The sequence below is a fragment of the Mugil cephalus genome, chromosome 4 (assembly GCF_022458985.1).
Source record: "Mugil cephalus isolate CIBA_MC_2020 chromosome 4, CIBA_Mcephalus_1.1, whole genome shotgun sequence".
Taxonomy (NCBI): Eukaryota; Metazoa; Chordata; class Actinopteri; order Mugiliformes; family Mugilidae; genus Mugil; species Mugil cephalus.
In genome coordinates, this window is record NC_061773.1 from 19,996,084 (window position 1) to 20,017,380 (window position 21,297).

General features: G+C 43.6%; 3 protein-coding genes and 6 non-coding genes across 9 annotated transcripts; 7 read left to right on the forward strand and 2 right to left on the reverse strand.

The window, feature by feature from the left end:
• Positions 1–2,062: 2,062 nt before the first annotated feature.
• rpn1 (ribophorin I) lies at positions 2,063–7,651 on the reverse strand. Its single transcript, XM_047583139.1, has 10 exons — positions 7,278–7,651; positions 6,524–6,588; positions 5,715–6,021; positions 5,413–5,622; positions 5,127–5,319; positions 4,913–5,012; positions 4,676–4,814; positions 3,491–3,610; positions 3,125–3,370; positions 2,063–3,040 (listed from the first exon to the last, which is right to left on the reverse strand). Exons 1-10 carry the CDS (start codon positions 7,518–7,520, stop codon positions 2,858–2,860), a joined length of 1,806 nt encoding a protein of 601 aa, XP_047439095.1. The 5' UTR covers positions 7,521–7,651; the 3' UTR covers positions 2,063–2,857.
• Positions 7,652–7,881: 230 nt separating this feature from the next.
• trnaf-gaa lies at positions 7,882–7,954 on the forward strand. Its single transcript has one exon. It is a non-coding gene; the product is annotated as a tRNA-Phe (tRNA).
• A 2,114-nt stretch (positions 7,955–10,068) lies between these two features.
• trnaf-gaa lies at positions 10,069–10,141 on the forward strand. Its single transcript has one exon. It is a non-coding gene; the product is annotated as a tRNA-Phe (tRNA).
• A 357-nt stretch (positions 10,142–10,498) lies between these two features.
• On the forward strand, positions 10,499–10,571 carry trnaf-gaa. The gene has a single exon. It is a non-coding gene; the product is annotated as a tRNA-Phe (tRNA).
• Positions 10,572–10,928: 357 nt separating this feature from the next.
• trnaf-gaa lies at positions 10,929–11,001 on the forward strand. Its single transcript has one exon. It is a non-coding gene; the product is annotated as a tRNA-Phe (tRNA).
• Positions 11,002–11,358: 357 nt separating this feature from the next.
• On the forward strand, positions 11,359–11,431 carry trnaf-gaa. Its single transcript has one exon. It is a non-coding gene; the product is annotated as a tRNA-Phe (tRNA).
• A 357-nt stretch (positions 11,432–11,788) lies between these two features.
• trnaf-gaa lies at positions 11,789–11,861 on the forward strand. The gene has a single exon. It is a non-coding gene; the product is annotated as a tRNA-Phe (tRNA).
• A 1,810-nt stretch (positions 11,862–13,671) lies between these two features.
• LOC125006633 (ras-related protein rab7) lies at positions 13,672–18,578 on the forward strand. The gene is made up of 6 exons (XM_047582863.1): positions 13,672–13,997; positions 15,497–15,559; positions 15,718–15,844; positions 16,395–16,613; positions 16,750–16,878; positions 16,974–18,578. The coding sequence occupies exons 2-6, from the start codon at positions 15,507–15,509 to the stop codon at positions 17,067–17,069; spliced, it is 624 nt and encodes a 207-aa protein (XP_047438819.1). The 5' UTR covers positions 13,672–13,997; positions 15,497–15,506; the 3' UTR covers positions 17,070–18,578.
• Positions 18,579–18,581: 3 nt separating this feature from the next.
• Positions 18,582–21,018, reverse strand: hmces (5-hydroxymethylcytosine binding, ES cell specific). The gene is made up of 7 exons (XM_047582862.1): positions 20,848–21,018; positions 20,522–20,733; positions 20,025–20,168; positions 19,746–19,940; positions 19,295–19,449; positions 19,018–19,210; positions 18,582–18,925 (listed from the first exon to the last, which is right to left on the reverse strand). The coding sequence occupies exons 2-7, from the start codon at positions 20,708–20,710 to the stop codon at positions 18,743–18,745; spliced, it is 1,059 nt and encodes a 352-aa protein (XP_047438818.1). The 5' UTR covers positions 20,711–20,733; positions 20,848–21,018; the 3' UTR covers positions 18,582–18,742.
• Positions 21,019–21,297: the final 279 nt, after the last annotated feature.

Sequence of the window (21,297 nt, forward strand, 5' to 3'; positions counted from 1 at the left end):
ATTAGCTCCATGGAATGGGTCACCATGGCCATCACCAAGTGCAATGCAAGACTTCGGATGCAGTGATGTGAAGCACACCGAACTATAGAGCAGTGGAGATGTTTTCTGGAGTGACCAAGCGCGGGTCTCCATCTGGCAATCTGACGGTTTGGAGGTTGCCAGGAAAATGGTACTTGTCTGACTGCATTGTGCAGTTTGGCGGAGGGGGGGGGATTATGGTGGACTTGGCCCCTTAGTTCCAAGTGAAAGCTCTGAATGCTTCAGCATACCAAGAGATTTTGGACAATTCCATGCTCCCAACTTTTTGGGAATAGTTTGGGGATGAACCCCTTCCTGTTGCAACGTGATTGTGCAGCAGTGCGCAAAACAAGGTCCATAAAGACACGGCTGAGAGAGTTTGGTTTGGACGAACTTGACTGTCCTGAAGGATGGGATGTCACTTAAGTTCGAGCCAGGGGAGCGAATACTTTTGGCGATATAGTGTATGTGACATAGGCTTCAAGCTGCGGCCGCTTTCAATAATGCCTCCGTCGGCAGGTGACAGTCGAGTGATACACCTGCAAACATCAGACAAAACTAACTTTTTTTTTCCCCTCAACTTTTTCTCACATGTGACAATAGCCATGCGGAATCTACCCTACTTTGCCTACTTGGAAAAACTTCTGAAGCTGCCATAAATTTAAAATAAAACTAGCTGGATGACTCCTTTATGACATTTACATGCATCATTACTCCCCGATCTGACGGATCTTTTTTAGAAAGACTCATCGCAACTTGATCTGATGGAATGAACTGCCCGGAGGAAAAGGGAAAAGAGGTCTCCGTCTGGATAACATGGGGGCACAGCTGGATACAGAAAATATGCTGGGAAAATATATTGAATATTTGGTAATGTTGTAATACAGCCCTACGCTCCTAGTTTCTTGGCATTTTCACCCTCACGTGTATTTATACACACTACTGTGTTGCATCTTATTACTTTGGTTTTAGACGCAGTTTGAAAAGAATAGCAGCAAAAAAAAGTAGGTAGGTGAGTACAGCAGAGAGGTAGCGATCGGCTCCTTCTAAATGGGCAGATATGTCCTTTTTTACATCCTAGTAAGCCTTAAATTTCCTTATGCATCTTGATAAGTCCCGGCCGTGGTCTAAATCCTGCTATCGATGTTTAAGTATTGCATCACAGGGTGTTCCTCTGCAAGCTGAACCTTTTCTGGTGCATTCAGCCTTTCTGTTTATTGCAGAAACATAAATTCACCCTTAAAGACCCAGAAGGTCCGATTCCTTTTTGTTGAGTCAACCGCTTTCTGTTCCGCCTCAAGCCTGATAGCATCGCTGCAGAATGCGGAGCAGACGTGAGCTCAGTGGTTTGTTGGGGTCTGGCGTTGAGGTAGATGTGTGCCCGCCGTTCTCTGCTGTGAGAATGACTCCAGACCAAATCTGCGCCCTCGTACAAACACGCAAACAAACACGCCATTGTGTGGCCTTTCACCAGCGCCGAGCATCAGCGCTAACAGACATTGTCTTTGCTCTCTCCCTGCTGTGTATTTTCAGAATGATTATTGTATGGCACATACAATATGTGAACGCCATCATTGTGAGGGGAGCGGGGCTGTTATTATGGGGCAGGAAATGACCTGCTGGGACCCCTGGTGACCTCGGAGGGAAAGCGGTGACCTCAGACTGACCTGTATGTTTGCGGTGGAGTCAGACTGCTCTACCGACTGCAGGGGAGGCCGCGGTAGGTGGAGGAACTCTGAAACAAGGAACGCAACAATGCGTAGGAAATTCCCTCCGAGGTGCCCGTTTTAGAAGAGGCACACTGAAAATGTGGCTTATCTTTATTTTGGGACTTTAAGATGTCATATTTTCATTTATTGCTCAGTATTTAGTGGTGCTCATGGTGAGAAATGTTGTGTGGGACTGAGAAGCCTCCAATACGGTTGTGGTTCTTGACGCAAGCACGCCCTCTTTTGGTGAAGTGTGAGTATTGCTGCTTCCCCAAAATAAATCGTGCGCCCCTTTATCCACCGGCCGTCACTCGAATAAACCATACACCAAACCCTCAGTTTCTCAAAACTTTTATTTCAAATTTGCTGACAGCTTTCCATATCATTGAACATTTTACGGCACTGTCCATCTTTCATGTCTTTTTCCACATACAATTGAATCTCTTTTATTCTTTAATCTCACAGTCAAAAGAAACTGCTTACAAAAAAAAAAATATAATCATACAAAATGTAGAAAATAAGACGGAGGAACATCACAAACAAGCAGTTGGGTTGACGCATAATCAGAGCTTCAGGTGTATTCAAATATGAAGGTCGGCTTCGGTTCGAATAGAGAAATGTTTAAGTGCAAAAGAGATAGGATTGGAAGAGGTTGCCATCTTCATACTTAAACGCCAGAGAGGATTGAATTATATGTGAGTAAAGACATGAGACTGAAACACTGGGGCCCTTCAGCTGTTGTTTTCAAAAATTGTCCCTTAACCTTACATACGTTTATGGAAAAAAAAAAAAAAAATTGTCCAGATGTGAACATGGAAACAAAAGAGTCACGTCTGAGGCAAGGGTGACAAAGTTTAAGAGAAGCTCAAGTGAAAAGCGGACAAACAAAAAAGCCAAAAACTGTGATGTAGCTGCTGTAGAGCTGAGCACGCAGTGACCTCAAGTTTACCACAAGGCACACGTGTTTGGATGAAGCCCATCACTACGGTAAAGATGTTAATTGTCCGAGTTTCTATTTAAGGATGGTAAAAAAAAAAAAACAAATGTGTGAGCGTGTATCACGTTTCATTTCATTCTCAAACGCATTCGGTTTGTGTTGTTGTTGCAGTGCTGTGCTGTGCCGGAGTAGCTTAGAGTGCGTCCAGCAGACTGTCGATGCGGCCGACGAGCTCCTGTCTCCTGCCGGTCAGATTCTTCTCGCTCTCGATGTAAGCCTCCTTCTTGACTTTACCCGCCACCAGCCTCTCGGCCTCCTGGCAGGAGCGGCACACCAGCTCCTTCACCTGGCCGTCCAGCTTCTGCACCTCTCCCACCTAAACCACACATAGAGGGGACTTAACATCACTGCACATCCAGGTGATCGATCTTAAGACACTACATGAACGCACGCCACTCGCCTTATCGGCCAAGTCGGAGCCCTCTGCCTTGAGCCGGGCCTGCAGCGAGCTGATTTCGTTGGTGAGGGTGCGGTGGTCGGCCTCCAGAGTCTTCCGACCGCTGTTGAGCGCCCCCGTGTCCCGGGACTGCTTGTAGCGGTTGACCACCTCGTCCATGTGGCGGTACAGGCCCAGGCGCTTGTTGACCAGAGTCAGGACCTGCTCTGTGATGGAAGCCACCTTCATCCGCACCTCGGCCGCAGGATCCTGTGCAAAAACAAACAGTAAAAACGAATTAGTACAGAACTGGAAATATAAATATTGACCAGATTAGCTGCAAAATTAAAGGATGAACTAGGTGAATAGAAGAAACACGAGTCATCATACCTTTGTGATGGCAAAGTCCAGGCGCACATAGATGATGACGGTGAAGAAGAGTATGTAGAAGGCCCCTACAACCAAGAGAGGCTCCTGCAGCATCAGGATCTTATTGAAGTTATAATGCACCTGGAAATAAAAAGAGGAACTTATTAATTACTTCTTAATTTTAACACAATTTGATTATAATTTTATGAGAACAGAAGTGAAAATGAGAAACATGTGGCGAGAAGGGAAGGACATGTCACCAAGATCCCGCAACTTGGTTTTTCCACGCAGCCCTACGCTCAACCTCAAGATGGTATTTTTCTTTAGTGCTACTATTATAGTTGATGCATCGAGTCATTGCAAAATCATTGAGGTTATTTGCTGTATTTTGGTTGATGGCAGTAAAAAAAACAAACACACAAGCTAAAAAAAAAAGGTGTTATGGATGTACAACCTAACTCACTGCTATAAATCAAAGTTGAGCAGACTTTAGCCCCTTTTAGCAATCCAGTGACTCCGTGAAGCATCAACCAATTATATGCGTTTCTTTTTCGCGTAACACCAAGGAACACTAGACCAAAGCTTTAACTGTAGCTGGCCACGCTGGGTGGCTTTGTAATGGATTGTATTGTGAACACAGCTTTAGGCAGCTGGACTTTAGAGTTTTGACAATGACAGATACACTTGTTCTCAGGTCTCTACATTACCTACTAATGACATTAAAATATGGTTCCTTATCTAGAAATGACTTGGTGATTAAGAGACTTTCTTAATCACTTTCTTCCACATTTGGGTCCTCAGGCATCAGCTACCTAACTTCCCTAGTGACAAAGCCAATGCCACAGCAGTGGCTGAACTCTCCAGTCTGCTCTGACTCTGGCTCCTTCTAAAAGTAAGTTAAATACATTATGTTGCTGCAAATAATTTACCTGTCACTCCAACACCTTTTCTTTATGTTTAACCTTTTTTTCCTGCTGTTGTCTTTAACTAGTTGGTGTAAAGCATTTTTAAATGTTGATTTGCATTGCCTTGTTGCAGCAATGTAGAATCTTCACAGATGAGACATAATATAATTAGTAAAAGTTTTGACCATTGTAGTGAACATTTGTAGTAGCTACATGTTTGATCCAAGTAGCCAAAATTTCACATAAGTGCATGTTCTGTAACATGCTCAGATTCCCGTCTTTTCCCCACAGTTCATCTTACCACGACATCCTGAATGTGCTGCTCTACCAGGTTGTTCTTGGTGGCGACCAGCACAGGTCGGCCAAAAGTATCCAGGTATGTGTAGTGCAGCTGGTTTGGCATACGATCAATTTTGTACGGTGTGTCCACGTGGATGTTTCTGTAAGACACGACGGGGGACATGGACAAATAAACATCAAACGCTGCCAATATCTCTGCTCTGCATGGCATACAGAGGATTCGCCTGCAGACGCTCACCTGGCGCCCTCTGGCAGGATGATCTTTACAGTCAGCGAGTCAATAACCTGGTCATCATACACATGGTCAACCAGTCTCATCTTCAGTGCATACTGGTCACCTAAGGGCATAAAATGATGCAGCACATCAGAAACACAACCTGGGACTGTGTATTTCCGAAGTTACCATTTACATTAAAGACATACACCTTAAGAGTTTTCAGAAATTAACTCACCCAGGGTGTACAGGTACTCATAGCTGGGCAGATTGTAGCCGATGATGTAGTGGGTCTTCCAGCCTCCAAACAAGGGGAAGCGAGGTCTGACCTCCACTTCCACTGAGTCATCCAAAACCTGCAGATGGGAAGTGGAGATGTTGCCGATCTCGTCCCTGTAGTAAACATCTTGGGCCGAGGCAGGAAGGATAGTCTGTTAAGGAAGGAACAACAATAGTCATCAAAATTCTCGCCCAAAGTGTAAAAACGAGTCACACCATGGCACTTTGCATGTTAAACGGCAAACCTTGAAGGACTTGACAGATGAGATGCCGCTGTCTGACTGGCGCTGATAATCGTAACGGGAGAAGGGGCCCTTCAGGACGGCCCCCGTGTGCCTCAGGTCGATGGTTTCTTCCACAGCAATGTTGCCCCAGTGAGACACCTCAATGGTGCGAGTGATGCTGCTGATGGTGAGGAAGGGTGTGTTGTTTTCGTAATGGATCTTCATTGCATCCTGAACGGTGGAGAACGATACGCAACAACAAATTTGTCAGGAACCATTTTGCAGCGTCACTTAAAGCTTATGAAATCTGGTGAGAGCCGTACCTCGCTGAATGGAGCGACGTCACGGAACGGCCCGTACTCGATGATCTCATCCGTCTTGCTGGGGTTGCCCAGCTTGGTGTAGCTCTCTACAGTCTTGGAGGCCAGGCGGACGCGAGTGGTCTGGCTGCGGGTGGGATATGGGGAGAACAGATAGTGGTTCCCCTGGAAGATCACCAGCTGACGCTCAGCCTGGGTGATCTGTGTAGGGAAGGGCTTCAGGACGTGGCTGAATGTCATCTCCACCTTGGTTTTCAGCTGAGCACCTGGAGCCAGACTGGAGGGCAGCTGCACTTTGTAAAACTCCCCCCTGTTAGAGAACCAATGAAAGACAGGCACGCTTAAGACACATTTGCATAATGATGCTGGAACATATCCGTTTCTCAGGGAATGCAGCTGTGTTCGTTTTATTTAGTTATTCACATCACAGGTTAACACAAACAATCACAACAGAACAAAATAAAGTTTAGGCAAAAAAACAAAACAAGAACTAGTTGGTAAGGCAGGTCTATAACAACATAAATAGCCATTCCATGTTTGAAAGGGTGTGGGATGAAGTTATAAACTTTTGCAGAAATGCTTAGAGAGAATGGCTATACATTAGCATTTCTTAATAATTCAGTTTGCGTTGTGTTGTGTTATTGATTGCTGGAGGTACAAACTGTGGGACCACATATATATGTACTTCAGTTAGCAATTATGTCAGTGGAAAAACTGGATTCAAATGCACCAACAAAACAGTTTGCTGTTCAGTTTATTATTTAAAATAACCAAATCGGTTTGGATGTCAGTGTAAGAGTCTGATCTTTTACCTTTGGCCCTGAATTGTTGTCTGTTGGACTTCAAGTGTGCCATCCTCTTCTTCATCACCCTTAACCTGTGAAGACAGTGGTGTTTGAGCATACTCTATTTGAAATTAACACACGTGGGAGTGAAAAAAGTGTGAGAGCTTCACATTACAGTCGATAACATAAGCACTTTAAGGAGGACTGACGTGTTATCTTATTAATACGTCTACAAACAGTATTGCTGCTTTCATTCATAACATCGGTGGGCAGGCCTGTGCGCAGCCACACGCGGAAGTGAGCAGCCCAGCGCATACGTGTCATTCAGCCACTGACGGAGCGTGGAGTCCTGCGGAAGTTCACGTCTTATAACAAACATCCTGGACAAGCCAAAAATGAATTTGTCAACTGTGAGCTGAATTAATCGCTATATTTAGTGACCAGAGCTGACCATGTGAATATCTCGCGCTGAGCGGTACACAACGTGCATTGTTAGCATCCAGAGGCTAACTGTGGCTATTTGACTTCCGAGCTTGCAGATCTCATTGCGTCCATGCCCATAGCATCTCATAGCTAGTAGCCGAGTTCTCATGCATTCAATGAACATGTTGGAAAATGGTGTGATCACATGCTATCAACCTCTGCACCTTTACTGTTCACAACTGACAGATCAATGAGACACATGCGCCCTGCAAGACTCTGTCCAGTCAAGATATGTGCAGCTTACTACACAGTAGCTAACAGGCTAAAGCTACGTTTCATTCACTGATGTTGCTCTCACCGAAGCTCCGATGTACGCCAGGTGCGGGGCCAGGTCAGCCTCTACAGCTAGTACAAAGCTTTGGACGGCAGAGTGTCCCTGGTTGGACAGCACGACCTCCGCAGTGATTTTGGCTAGATGAGTGCCCAGGTCCACGGTCCTCTTCACGTCCTCGTTCACCAAACCGTCCGCCGAAGCCTCCGAGCACAGAGCGGCCAGAAGCAGCAGGCAAGCAGCGAGAAAGGGTCTCCACCTTTGGGTCATGGTTAGAGAAATTCAGAGATATAACAAACGGGTTAGGGTGGTAAGGTTGGAGGAAATGTAGAGCAGCAAAGAAAGGCCGCCGCGCCGCTCTACATCAGAAAAGATGACGCCTCATTCACACGGACGTGATGGCGTCACGACGCGTCTTTGCAACGCACTGCGACGGGCGCGATTGTGACGCGTCATAAAAAAGAAAAAAAAAAGACAGTAGTTTAATATACCGGAAATATAATAAAAATAGATCACTTTATCGTTTTATTTAGCGAAATGTTTGTATCCACTTAGATCCATGCTATAACATATGCAAAATATGTTGTATACTGTACCATTTTTAATATGGCACGTGATTTTCTTTCATCACGCCGAAATAGCTCAGTTGGGAGAGCGTTAGACTGAAGATCTAAAGGTCCCTGGTTCGATCCCGGGTTTCGGCAGCCGTGGTGGTCTTTTTAGACATGTGAATCATTTCAAACACCTACCAGAAGTGCAATAAGCATGTATGGTGTATTTTTTTTAATAGCATGTGGACAATATTACATACATGACATGTTCATATCACATCAATAACCTTATATCATCTCAAACTCAAACAGTTTGAGATAATATGAGCTTGGTGACATGGTGCATTATCCTACTGGCAGTAACTGTTGGGAGGTACACTCTTCCATGAAGATACACTGTGGTCATAAAGGGATGGACACGGTCAGGCTGTGGCATTTAAACAATGCTCAGTTTCTACTAAGGGGTCCAAAGTGTGCCAAGAAAATATCCCCCACACCATTACACCACCACCACCATCACCAGCCTGAACCGTTGATACAAGTCAGGATGGATCCATGCTTTCATTTTGCTTACGCCAAATTCTGACCCTGCCATCCGGAAGGTCGGAGCTGAAACCGAGACTCTTCAGACCAGGCAACGTTTTTCCAATTGTCCAATTTTGGTGAGTCTGTGTGAACTGTAGTCTCAGGTTCCTGTTCTTAGTTGACAGGAATGACACCGAGTGTGGTCTTCTGCTGCTGTAGCCCATCTTCTTCAAGGTTGGACGTGTATTCAGAGATGGTATTCTGCATTATTTGGTTGTAACGAGCGATTATTTGAGTTACTGTCACCTTTCTATCATCTCCAACCAGTCTGTCCATTCTCCTCTGACGTCAGCAAGGCATTTCGTCCACACAACTGCTGCTCACTGGATATTTTCTCTTTTGCGAACTATTCTCTGTAAACCCTAGAGGTGGTTGTGCGTGAAAATTCCAGTAGATGAACAATTTCTGAAATACTCAGACCAGCCCGTCTGGCACTAACAACCATACCACGTTCAAAGTCACTTAAATCCCCTTTCTTCCCCATTCTGATGCTTGGTTTGAACTTAAGAAAGTTGTCTTGATCACCTCTACATGTCTTAATAGTATTCAGTCAATGCCTAATACGTAGAGCGGGAGGGCGAGATACTATCTTCCCCTCCAATCACGTCGCTTCGTGTCCATCTTTCTCCATCTTTGCTCTCGGCCAATCACCGTAGCCAATGTCCAAAATTGCGAGGCGGACCAATCGCCGCCCGCCGTCTCCATCTTTGCTCTCGGCCAATCCCCGTAGCCAATGTCCAAAATTGCGACGGCCAATCACGACGGCGCTTCTCCAAAATTCAGCCGGCCGGCCCGCGCGCAGGCGCAGAAGACCTCTGCTGTCATTTCAAAATTACCGCTTCACATGATTGGAAAGGCGTCCAACCTTCAGCTGTCTTTAACTACAAAAGGTAAATATGTGGCTAATATCATTGTATCATCAACATCAACTGTCTAGCTTGGTCGTAGTTAATTTTTCATTAATCGCAAAACGTAAACACGCTCCTTTTTAATGTTGTATTAAATCAACTAGCGGCTAGCTAGGCAGATATCAATGATATATTAAAGAGAGAAATAACTATTAAAAGAAACGACTTTGACGTCGCATCGCGTCAGCGTGTTCAAACCTACGGTCAAACGTACGTAACTGTAACCCCTGGTAACGTACAGTAACGCTCACTGTAACGTACTGCTTATCAGTATGTCAGGATAACGTCAGAGTATGAGAGTATGTTCTCATGTACTTTTAGCATAACATTATGAATGAAATCTGTATAGTTTTCACTTCTGTTGTCACAAAAGTCTTGAATATGCACTGTTACCAGTTAATAACAACGTTAGGCATTACATCTGTCTACAGGTAGCATTCACTTCTGTTGTAACCAAAGTCTTCAACATGCACCGCTACTACTAGTTGATAATAAGCTACGGTATGAATGAAATCAGTATAGTATTCACTTCTGTTGTCATAAATATATAATATGTAGGCTACTGCTATTTATGATAAGCTCTTTGTTTGTGTGATTGTATGCAAGTAAGAATGTGTGGTGTGCACAAATATCTGTGTATTAGTAAGTTACAAAAGTGTCACTTTTTCTGACCCTGCCATCCAAATGTCGCAGCTGAAATCGAGACTCTTCAGACCAGGCAACATTTTTCCAATTGTCCAATTTTTTTTAGTCTGTTCTTTGTAGCCCTAACAGGCCGAAATAGCTCAGTTGGGAGAGCGTTAGACTGAAGATCTAAAGGTCCCTGGTTCGATCCCGGGTTTCGGCAGACTTAGAGGCCTGGAATGGCCTTCTATTGTTATAGTTGTCAACTAATGAGGCACTTCTTACAGTAGGAGAGGCCAATCCATTGTTCCTCTTTGCAGGTTATGTTAGCTGACCATACAGTGCTAAAGGAAGACCTCATAGTTGCATCAGGCCTGTAACCGATGTTTTAAATGAGACATAAGAGATATTTTAGCTTTGTGCTTCAGATTGTCTGACCACGAAATGCCACTGTTGACCGCATAGATGGGAGTGGACTCACTACCTCAATAGTGGAGCTAGTATCTACAGTGGTGGGCCCAACAACACCAGGCTGACCTCTGTATCTCGTTAATCAGGGGCTTCTTTGCACCCCAAAAAGGCCGAAATAGCTCAGTTGGGAGAGCGTTAGACTGAAGATCTAAAGGTCCCTGGTTCGATCCCGGGTTTCGGCAGGCTTAGAGGCCCAAGAGGCCTCTCTATTGTCAAGGTTGTCAACTAATGAGGCACTTCTTACAGTAGGAGAGGCCAATCCATTGTTCCTCCTTGAAGGTTATATTAGCTGACCATACAGTGCTAAAGGAAGCCCTCATAGTTGAACCAGGCCTATAATTGATGTTTTAAATGAGAGATAAGAGATATTTTAACTTTGTGTTTCAGAATGTCTGACCACGAAATACCACTGTTGACCATATAGATGGGAGTGGACTCACTACCTCAATAGTGGAGCTAGTATCTACAGTGGTGGGCCCAACAACACCGGGCTAACCTCTGTCTCTCGTTAATCGGGGGCTTCTTTGCACCCTAAAAAAGCCGAAATAGCTCAGTTGGGAGAGCGTTAGACTGAAGATCTAAAGGTCCCTGGTTCGATCCCGGGTTTCGGCAGGCTTAGAGGCCCTAGTGGCCTTTCTATTGTCGAGGTTGTCAACTAATGAGGCACTTCTTACAGTAGGAGAAGGCAATCCATTGTTCCTCCTTGCAGGTTATGTTAGCTGACCACACAGTGCTAAAGGAAGTCCTCACAGTTGCATCAGGCCTATAATTGATGTTTTAAATGAGAGATAAGAGATATTTTAACTTTGTGTTTCAGAATGTCTGACCACGAAATACCACTGTTGACCATATAGATGGGAGTGGACTCACTACCTCAATAGTGGAGCTAGTATCTACAGTGGTGGGCCCAACAACACCGGGCTAACCTCTGTCTCTCGTTAATCGGGGGCTTCTTTGCACCCTAAAAAAGCCGAAATAGCTCAGTTGGGAGAGCGTTAGACTGAAGATCTAAAGGTCCCTGGTTCGATCCCGGGTTTCGGCAGGCTTAGAGGCCCTAGTGGCCTTTCTATTGTCGAGGTTGTCAACTAATGAGGCACTTCTTACAGTAGGAGAAGGCAATCCATTGTTCCTCCTTGCAGGTTATGTTAGCTGACCACACAGTGCTAAAGGAAGTCCTCACAGTTGCATCAGGCCTATAATTGATGTTTTAAATGAGAGATAAGAGATATTTTAACTTTGTGTTTCAGAATGTCTGACCACGAAATACCACTGTTGACCATATAGATGGGAGTGGACTCACTACCTCAATAGTGGAGCTAGTATCTACAGTGGTGGGCCCAACAACACCAGGCTAACCTCTGTCTCTCGTTAATCGGGGGCTTCTTTGCACCCCAAAAAGGCCGAAATAGCTCAGTTGGGAGAGCGTTAGACTGAAGATCTAAAGGTCCCTGGTTCGATCCCGGGTTTCGGCAGACTTAGAGGCCTGGAATGGCCTTCTATTGTTATAGTTGTCAACTAATGAGGCACTCATGAGGCAGTAGGAGAAGGCAATCCATTGTTCCTCCTTGAAGGTTATATTAGCTGACCATACAGTGGTAAAGGAAGCCCTCATTGTTGAACCAGGACTGTAATTGATGTTTTAAATGAGAGATAAGAGATATTTAGCCAATCCAATTGTCCAATTTTGGTGAGTCTGTTCTTTCTATTGTCAAGGTTGTCAACTAATGAGGCACTTCTTATAGTAGGAGAGGGCAATCCATGGTTCCTCCTTGCAGGTTATGTTAGCTGACCATACAGTGGTAAAGGAATCCCTCAGAGTGTTAGACTGAAGATCTAAAGGTCCCTGGTTCGATCCTGGGCTTTGGGTTGATCCTTTTTACAACTGTAGGATTAATCATTGCCACTAAATTAAGAATTGCCTTTGGTGTTGCTAATTCTCATTGTTCTGGGAAGGTTTGAAAAACAACAAAAAGCATGAATTTTGCGTAAGCAGTCCTCTGCCCATTTTAACAGAGGTACCATGGAGAGCATCCTGAGCAGTACCTGGCAAGACCCTGCAGTGGATAGTGGGGACAGCTGAGAAGATCAGAGTCACCCTACTCCATCACAAATATTTATACCAAGCGCTGCATCCACAAAGCCAACAGCATCGTGGATGACCCCGCACACCCTTCACATGCCCTCCTTCCTTCTGGGAAAAGGTACCAGAGCATTTGGGCCCACGCAACCAGTCTGTGCAACAGTTTCTTCTCTCAAGCCATCAGACTCTTCAACTCACTGAAACTGGACTGAACGTATAGACACATTCACCCACAACCTCAATAATATCACAACCTATACAATATCACAACCTATACTCATAACCTGTCTTCTGAACCCATCTGCCTAAGGCCAGACAGAGTATTTTGTTATTCTCTGTGTATGCAGGTACTCACCACTATGCTCAAACTTCGACTTTCTCACTACAGTCCTTGTCCCAGTTTACATGTAGCGCAAGAAAATCGAATAACTGTTCTACTAGGTGGCGATACGTGTCTTTTCAGCGGGTTAATACCACGTTAATACGGCCCGATTTCCGGGTTGACCTCTTACGCGAAATAATAAACTAGAGTCGTTCATGCTGCGGACCGGACAACCAGACGGATAATACTACATTTTTAATCCTGTTCGTAATGTTCGCGCTACTTCTGGTGCAGATAAGACCCACGCTATCCCTCAGACGGCTCCGTTTCTCTTCTTCTTCTTTTTCTTCTTCTTCTTCTTCTTCTGCGACTGGCTTTCTTGGACGTTTTTGTTCCGGGTTCACACGCCAGCGCAGGGGTTGTGGAGCATGCGCACACGCATTATCCGATTGAAAACTCCGATTCAATCGCATTATACGGGTGTCTCAGTCGGCTTTTGCACATTTCTATCTATTTGTACTAAAAGCACCTGAAAGTCACAGCCACTTGACTGTGTCACTACCCATTCACACACCAGTGTGAAGCACGGGGAGCAACTGGGGGTTCAGTGTCTTGCTACATTATTTTATTTGCATGAAAAACAACTGATTGGACATTGCACCCATGTCCGTTGAGTAGCAATTTCAGCGGTATTATTATTATTATTATTATTGTTGTTGTTGTTGTTATTAATAGTATGCAGTGTGACCTTGGCTATAAGCTCACCGTTTCTACGTTTATAATTTGCTACACGTTTGTGTTTTGTTGTTTCTCAACGAGGCGTGTCCTGGGCGTGACGTCAGCCCTCACCGACAGAGCTTGTTTTGGAGGAAGTGGGCGGAGCTAAGCTAGCGGCTAGCAGCTAGCACTTAGCTCGACAGCGTCAACGGGAACTGGACGAAACAGACTAATCTGGCGAAGGGAGTGATACGAGGGCAGTGGCTGCATTGATATTGACAAAAAGGGTTAGATGAGAGGCTGTCCGTCTAAACTAGCACCGGTGTTGACGCTGTAAACGCGTTGTTCGGTTGTTTTGTTGTTTTGTCACGGCAGACATTTAGGAGCTGCTGTTAGCCCGTTAGCCTGTCAGCTAGCGCTTCCAACCGAGGCAGAGGAAAAGTCCAGTTTTGATTATTTTTTTTTTCGTACCCGAGGATCACCACTCAGGTTGGTTTGTGTTGTCTTTTGTTTTTTTCTCATTTACATTTAACACGTCTAAGTCGTACGGCTGTCGTGATATAATTTTTACATTTGCTCATAAACATTGCATAGCTAACGAAATGTTAGCTCGAAATGAGAAGTGTCACTGATGTGGTAGCTAATTGTTGACCCGTGGACGCTCTGAAAAAACAGCTCGCTTGGATTGCGTTGAAACGATTTTGTATTTCATATTGTTTCCAGGCTTTTTTCTTTTTATAAAAAAAGATTAATCATCTAGCAAGTTAGCCTTTCATCTATACATGTCATGTTTATTGTTCCTTGCTAACCTTTTGCAGGTACATTTTTAAGTAATTTGGACCGTTTCTCAAATGTGGAAACACTGGTTTCTGTTAGTTGCGGTCTTTTAAGGGATGAATCATAGTCTGTGGATTAAGCCTGTTGGTAGGTGTGTTGAGTCCGGCTACGGCATTTGCTGTGCTAATCATGCTTGCCAAGTCATGGTTCCGTTTGTCCTGTGTTTTAAAACCATGTGATCAAACCCTGACACAGTGTCATGGGGTAAAGATTATGAGAGCCGCACCGATAGCGGTATGCTAGTTTCGCCCGAAGCCGTGGCTGCTTCTCCACAAAAAAATAGATTACCCGTGAGAGGTTTGTGATCGGAGTCTGCAGCTTCCCCATAAATACTGATGCTTTAAAGGCCATCGGTAATGGTGTTTGGACTTTGGTCGTTACAGCTGCATGAGGAGGTTATTATTATCATCGAGCACACCCGGCCAAAGTCAGAAATGTTTCGCGATGTCCTAAGCAGGCGCAGAGATGAGGACGCTTGAGCAATGGACTTTAGTACAAAAACAATCTGCACCTCACAGTCTTTTATTAGCTGCATAGTGGCCGCAGAGTTATTTTTTTCCATTAGTGAATTGTATTGTAGCATATCAGACAGTAAAGGCTGGATTTGTTTTACTTGAAGAGGAAGAATGGAGGATGACGGTTATGAAGCGTGCCTCTAGTTCCCCAAATGTCACAATCCAGATGTATCTTCTATCAAAAGAACCTACTATCATAAGAACCTCCAGGTGTATGCATATCTAGAAGACGTGCATACACCTGGAGGTTCTTTTGACAGATACACTTCATAGATTACTCAATGCACATTCCCACGAGAGTGTTGACTCAGAGGTGAAGTAATGTAGTTTATTTCACTGAATGTTTATGATATAAATATCGCAAAATCAATGCTTTACTGCAGCATTTCAATTACATCAGCAACGCTTTGTGCAAGCAATTCTAAGGAAAAAATAGAGCATTGTTACAAGAATTGTATTTATAGTGCTGTGGTACAATGCAATGCGGCGTATTGTTTATCCTAGTAGTCTTCTTGGTGAAGTATATGGAAGCCAAGCATTGGAGACATTACACATGGTCCTATTTTCTAACCATGTCTTCAGGAGTTTTTTTTTCCCACTCTAATTTAGTTTTTTTTTTTTTTTTTGTCTTCACAGCTGTGGCACTATGACGTCAAGGAAGAAAGTACTACTCAAAGTCATCATCCTCGGAGACTCTGGGTTAGTAAAGCTGAGCACTTGCCTTCACACAAAAGAGATCTGATTAATGGTTCACTAATAAAACAGCTGACGGGGGAGCGTTTTTCAGCTTTGCTAATCACTTCATTTTGGTGTCTTTCTGTTTCGTATCATCCTCTAATCTCTTTTTCTTCTTCTAGAGTTGGAAAGACCTCGTTGATGAATCAGTATGTGAATAAGAAGTTCAGCAACCAGTACAAAGCCACAATAGGTGCTGATTTCTTGACGAAAGAAGTCATGGTGGATGACAGACTTGTCACAATGCAGGTACAGATGAAACAATGCAACATATTTATCTTTAAAACACAATTGTCCTATCTTAAACTCCCAGAGCAGACTAATGTTGAGTAAAATGGCTACAAAACAGTCACTGAATGGTTCAGCAGTGAGAAATGATTGCAAAATTTGTAAGTGAAAACAAGTACATTGAGTCAGTGTCAGTGCATTTACATTGATACCCTCCTAATGTAATCACTGAGTTATCTCAGTAAAGGTCAAGACCAGAGTTAAGCATTTCTTGATCATCAGTTAAGGATAAGTCCTTGTATTATTACTTTGGTTAATCTTTTTTTTTTTTTCAAATATTTTTTTCACAGGCAGCAGGAATGCGACAAAAGTCAATCAGCGCTAAAACAAAAAGGGGTCATTATGTTTAGAAAGTCTCCTGTACAATGCTCGTTAATAACAAATGTCTAACAGTAATTTAGGACGCTCGGTTAATTTAATCCTAACGTCAAAACATATGTCTCTATATGTGTAGCGAACATAATAACATCTTGCTCACGATTTATTTGCCCTTCGTGTCTCTGTGCCTCAGATTTGGGACACAGCAGGTCAAGAGAGGTTCCAGTCTTTAGGTGTAGCGTTCTACCGTGGAGCGGACTGTTGCGTCCTGGTGTTTGACGTGACTGCACCCAACACCTTCAAGACCCTAGACAGCTGGAGGGACGAGTTCTTGATCCAGGCCAGCCCACGAGACCCGGAGAATTTTCCCTTTGTGGTGCTGGGCAACAAGATCGACTTGGAGAATAGACAGGTAGGGGGAGATGATTCGAGCTTTCCACATGCGCCATTAGTCAGATGCAATTTGTTTTGTTTTTAGCCATTTCAGTGAAGTAGTAATTTTTTAAAAATGTATTTTGGACACAAACGTCAAATCCTTTGTGTTTCAGGTAACAACCAAGCGAGCACAGGCTTGGTGTCAGAGCAAGAACAACATCCCATATTTTGAAACCAGCGCTAAGGAGGCAATCAACGTGGAGCAGGCTTTCCAGACTATTGCACGCAATGCTCTCAAACAGGTAACTGTAGGCAGGCGGTATTTTTTTTAAACATCTGTCTAAAGCAGAGAGATGCTGAGCCTGGCACTCACTCCGTTAAATTGCCTTTATTTCAGGAGACCGAAGTGGAGTTGTACAACGAGTTCCCTGAGCCAATAAAGCTGGACAGGAACGAGCGGGCCAAGCCGTCAGCCGAGACCTGCAGCTGCTGAGGACTCTGAAGATCTTCAGAGGGTCATCATTGCCCTCACTTCCCTGTCTTGCCTTGTCTATATATCCCCTTTCCCGTGGCCCACTGTGTTATTCCTCAACGCCCAACATACAAGCAGCATCCCACTCATAGAGTATACTACTACACACACAAACATGCTGCAGTCACGTCCTTATGTATACAAAACACACATTTTCTATAAAAATACGAGTCTCCAAGCCCAAAGAACAGTTAAAGGAAACATTGTGGCATTTACTTGTACGATGCTTAATACTTCCCAGTGTTTCCCCTTGTACTCTTTCAGCGCAGCGGTGGTTCGGGCTAATCTTGTTTTTGGTTCCCTGTGTGTCGCTGCTTTCGCGCCCAGTTTTTGTTCCAATGACTTTTATTTGGAGACATTAAGTGGTAAAACGGTGCATTACTTCAATACACGTTTGTGTTCTTGATTTAAGTTAGACAAAGTAATGTTCTTCTTCTTTTTTTTTTTTTAAATCAAATTTACAGTGGCAGTGGTGGTGACCTCTTTATTTTCTTAGCCCGCCACTGCTGCACGAAGAGGAAACACTGCTCCCCTCATTTTATTCATTTGTGTTGTGGCTTAAATTAGTTTCACTCTTATACACTTGTTACCATGGTTTCACTTTACCTCATATAAAAAAAAGAAAAAAAGTAAATCGTGATACTTAAGCAGAGGGTCATGTGTGTAGGTGCACATGTGGATCACATTAATATGCTGCCTGCTGATTCTTGTCAATTGGCATAGGATTGAGAAGTCCATCAGACAAGTGTGTACAGTTTTTTTTTTTTTTTCTTTCCTTGCACTTTTTCTGTCATCCTCAGTAACCGAAGACTTGTTGAGACATCTCATATTGGAGCCACAATAAATGTAGTTGTAGCTCAGGTTGGGGACATCATGCGAACACAGACTCAGTTTCTTGATGTAAGTGCTGTTCCTCCATTGCGAAAATGAAGGTTTGTCTTGTAACCTATTATTCTTGATACAACATTTGACATGGGAGCGCATCAGACCGAGACAGCATGTCAATCTACCTGATGGTTCTGGAGAGATTCTTTTCACGTATAAAAACATCATCCATAACTGAGTACTATTAGCTAGTACATTTCTTATTACTGTCAACTATTGCAAGACTTTGTATATTTGCAGACCTCTCAATCATTGTGCGGAGGAGGCAAAAACGTTGTGTTGTAAATCTCCATATCTGACTTCGCCAGTTGCTCGTGTTGGCAAACGATTAAGTGCTTGACATTCTTTTAACCGATCAGATCTTTACCTGTCTGTTCGTATTCTGTTAAAACTTTGAAATGCTTTATAGATTACGAGATAGCATACATACTGTAACTCTGAAAGACGAAAAAAAAATGTGTGTGGGGAGGGGGGGGTATTGGCATTCGTCATTATTATATTAGTATGATAAATGCATAGCATCTACATTGTTTCAAAAATGTCTTTGCGTTTCAAATAATAAGGGTAATAAAAATCTTGAATAAAGCATCCTGTGTTAATGACATTTATTGAAAAATTTGGAGTATCTATTTTACATTTCACATCAGAACATGTACTTTTTTTTGTAATACTTGCCAAAATAGTAGAATAATAAAAAATAATAAGGCTTAATGGTCTTTCATTCACTGCACAGTTTTCAGTTCATATATTCACTTGGTTCTTGGTTTCTTATTGGTTCCCTGCAGCCACTGCTTCAGTCCTGTGGACTTGTGCTGAATCTTGTCTCGTTGCTCTTCTCTACCATCACTCATGTCAGATTCCTTCCTCTTTAAAGGGGAACCGCTCGCCAGCCAGCTTTTCATCATCTTACTGCTCGCTGTGGGCTTGGGCTCCTGGAAGTCAAGGGTCAAACTGATCAGCTGAAACTTTTCTGCATGCTAAATCAACTACAGCGCGTAAATTACCTTATTAAATGACCTCATACCTTTTTGCTGTTGAGATCCACTGGCTCGAGGCACTTAGGAACGTTGTTGCGCGTGTTGTTGACTAACGTAGACACGGGGTGGAAAGTCAAAATGTTTTTAGACTCGAGCAGCTTCAGAGCATCTAGAGACTTCACCTTTCCAAAATCAAGCCATCGCCTCACTTCATCCTCTCCATCCAGGATAGCTGGCATCCTTAAATACAATCAAAAAGTAATTAACGATTAAATATTTAATATAAATTAAATATAATGCACGATCTTCATCGGCAATACGTACCTGTTATGGATGCTCTCTAAATTGGGGGCAGCATTCACAGTGATGATGCTGTATGTGTAAAGAGGTTCTCCACCACCTGGTGGTGTCCAGCAATCAAACACTCCAGCCATAGTCAGCAACCTCCATCCAGTCCACTCACCTGGTGCCTCTTCGCCCTAATTAACATACAGCAAAGAAAATTGGCACATTTCATGAAAAAGTAGTACTTAATACTGGTACGGTCATGAGTTTTTCCTCTAACATCGGAACATCATAGGTTTATGATACTTGGAATGCCAGAGAAACACCTGGTGGACATGTGGACATTTTTTTGACTTGCTTCCTCTGCCACACAGGAAATTTTCACAAAGTGTAATTTCCGTTAAAGCTGCATTCTCTCCACTTTTCCTTTTTGAGACGAAAGATGAAATGTTCACGGTGCTTATAGTGCTCCAGAAAACCCAGTACAAACCTTTCCCGCAGGGCGCACGGCCTCCGAATTCTTCTTATGACTTATTGTTGCGGGGTCACCCTCTTTTCTCTCCTGGCCGGGCTCCTGAACCTGGGGGAAGTAGATGAAGTAGGGCTGCTTGCCTTTTTCCAACTTCTGCCACTCGTAAAAACCGTCAGCCAGGACGACGCAGCGCTGCCCTTTGACGAAGGGATCCTTCAAGGAAATATAAAACGAACTGATAAGACATTCCAGTGCGCAGACATAAAGCACGGGAAAGGTAACACAACTGCCACGCACCTTGTACGACTTCTTCTCCAATATATTCTCACTGCGGCAGTTGCTGGTATTGAACTGCATCTTCTTGGGGTCGTCCCCCTTGAACCAGGCAGGTACCAGACCCCAACGCATGCAGGTCAACACACGCTCCTTCCTAGAAGCATTCTGAAGGCAAACACAAGGGATGGACACAGCAACATGTGCATTTACATTAAATAATGTTATATAACCAGAACCTAAGATTTTTGAGGCTTGCTGTTATTGGATATATTATGTCGGTGCTTAAGGTCACAAGAGATATACAAATAAACATTTTCCATATGCAAGTAGAGTGGGTTTTCATATTATTATTATTATTATAGGTTAGACAAGTTAATATTTTGTACCTACATTTTTAAGTTTGGCGCCTTTCACACGAATAGCATTCATGCATGGAAGGACACACGTGACTGCATCTTCAAGGTAAGTAAAGTAAAACACTCCGGTGCATGTTTAGCTTGCTAGTTGCACTTAGTTACCTCGTCCAAATGCCTCCCTGACAGCAGGACCGGATTCATGGACTGGGGGTTCTTGTTGTAAGAAGGTTGGTATTTGTCTGCGTCTCCATCCCTCCACCGGGGCTGTCTCCTCTTACCCCCTTTGCTCCTGTACGAGCAGGCTCGACTCACCTCGTCGGGAGCGAGTGTGCATGCAGTCCTTCCACACATTTTAGTTTTCCCGAGAGAGCAACCTGAGAAAGACACAGGCTGGTTATGAAACCCGTCTGCCGTATTAGCGGGCTAGCTTGACTCGCAAAACAATCCCATTAAAAAAACAAAAACAAAAAAAACACTGCTAGACTCACCAGTTTTTTTCAGTGTTTTTGCGTATATCTAAAGGTCGCACAGCTGTCCTCACTGTGTATGGACAATGTCGTGAGCGTGCGTGCAGCTATGTATCTTCTTTTTCTAATGCAGTGCAGGAACTTGCCTGGACAAGAGGAGCCGTGACGTGACCCCGCCCCCTTCCTCTGTGTGGTTGAGCCAAGATGGCGGCAGAACCGAGAGTATTCAAAACGAAAAAAACAAGTCAACACCGGATTCAACCATGACACAGCATAACATTACTTATATGAGGCCTTGACTTTAATATGCCACCGAATGTAACAGTACCACAATAAACTAAGACTTAGACAGACAAAAATGCTAAAAAAAAAAAAAAAGATTTAAAAACTACATTAACTAAAACTGTATTACTAGGATTTTCAAAAAGATATGTTCATAGTAAAAATGAACAAATGACGTGAAGAGAAACC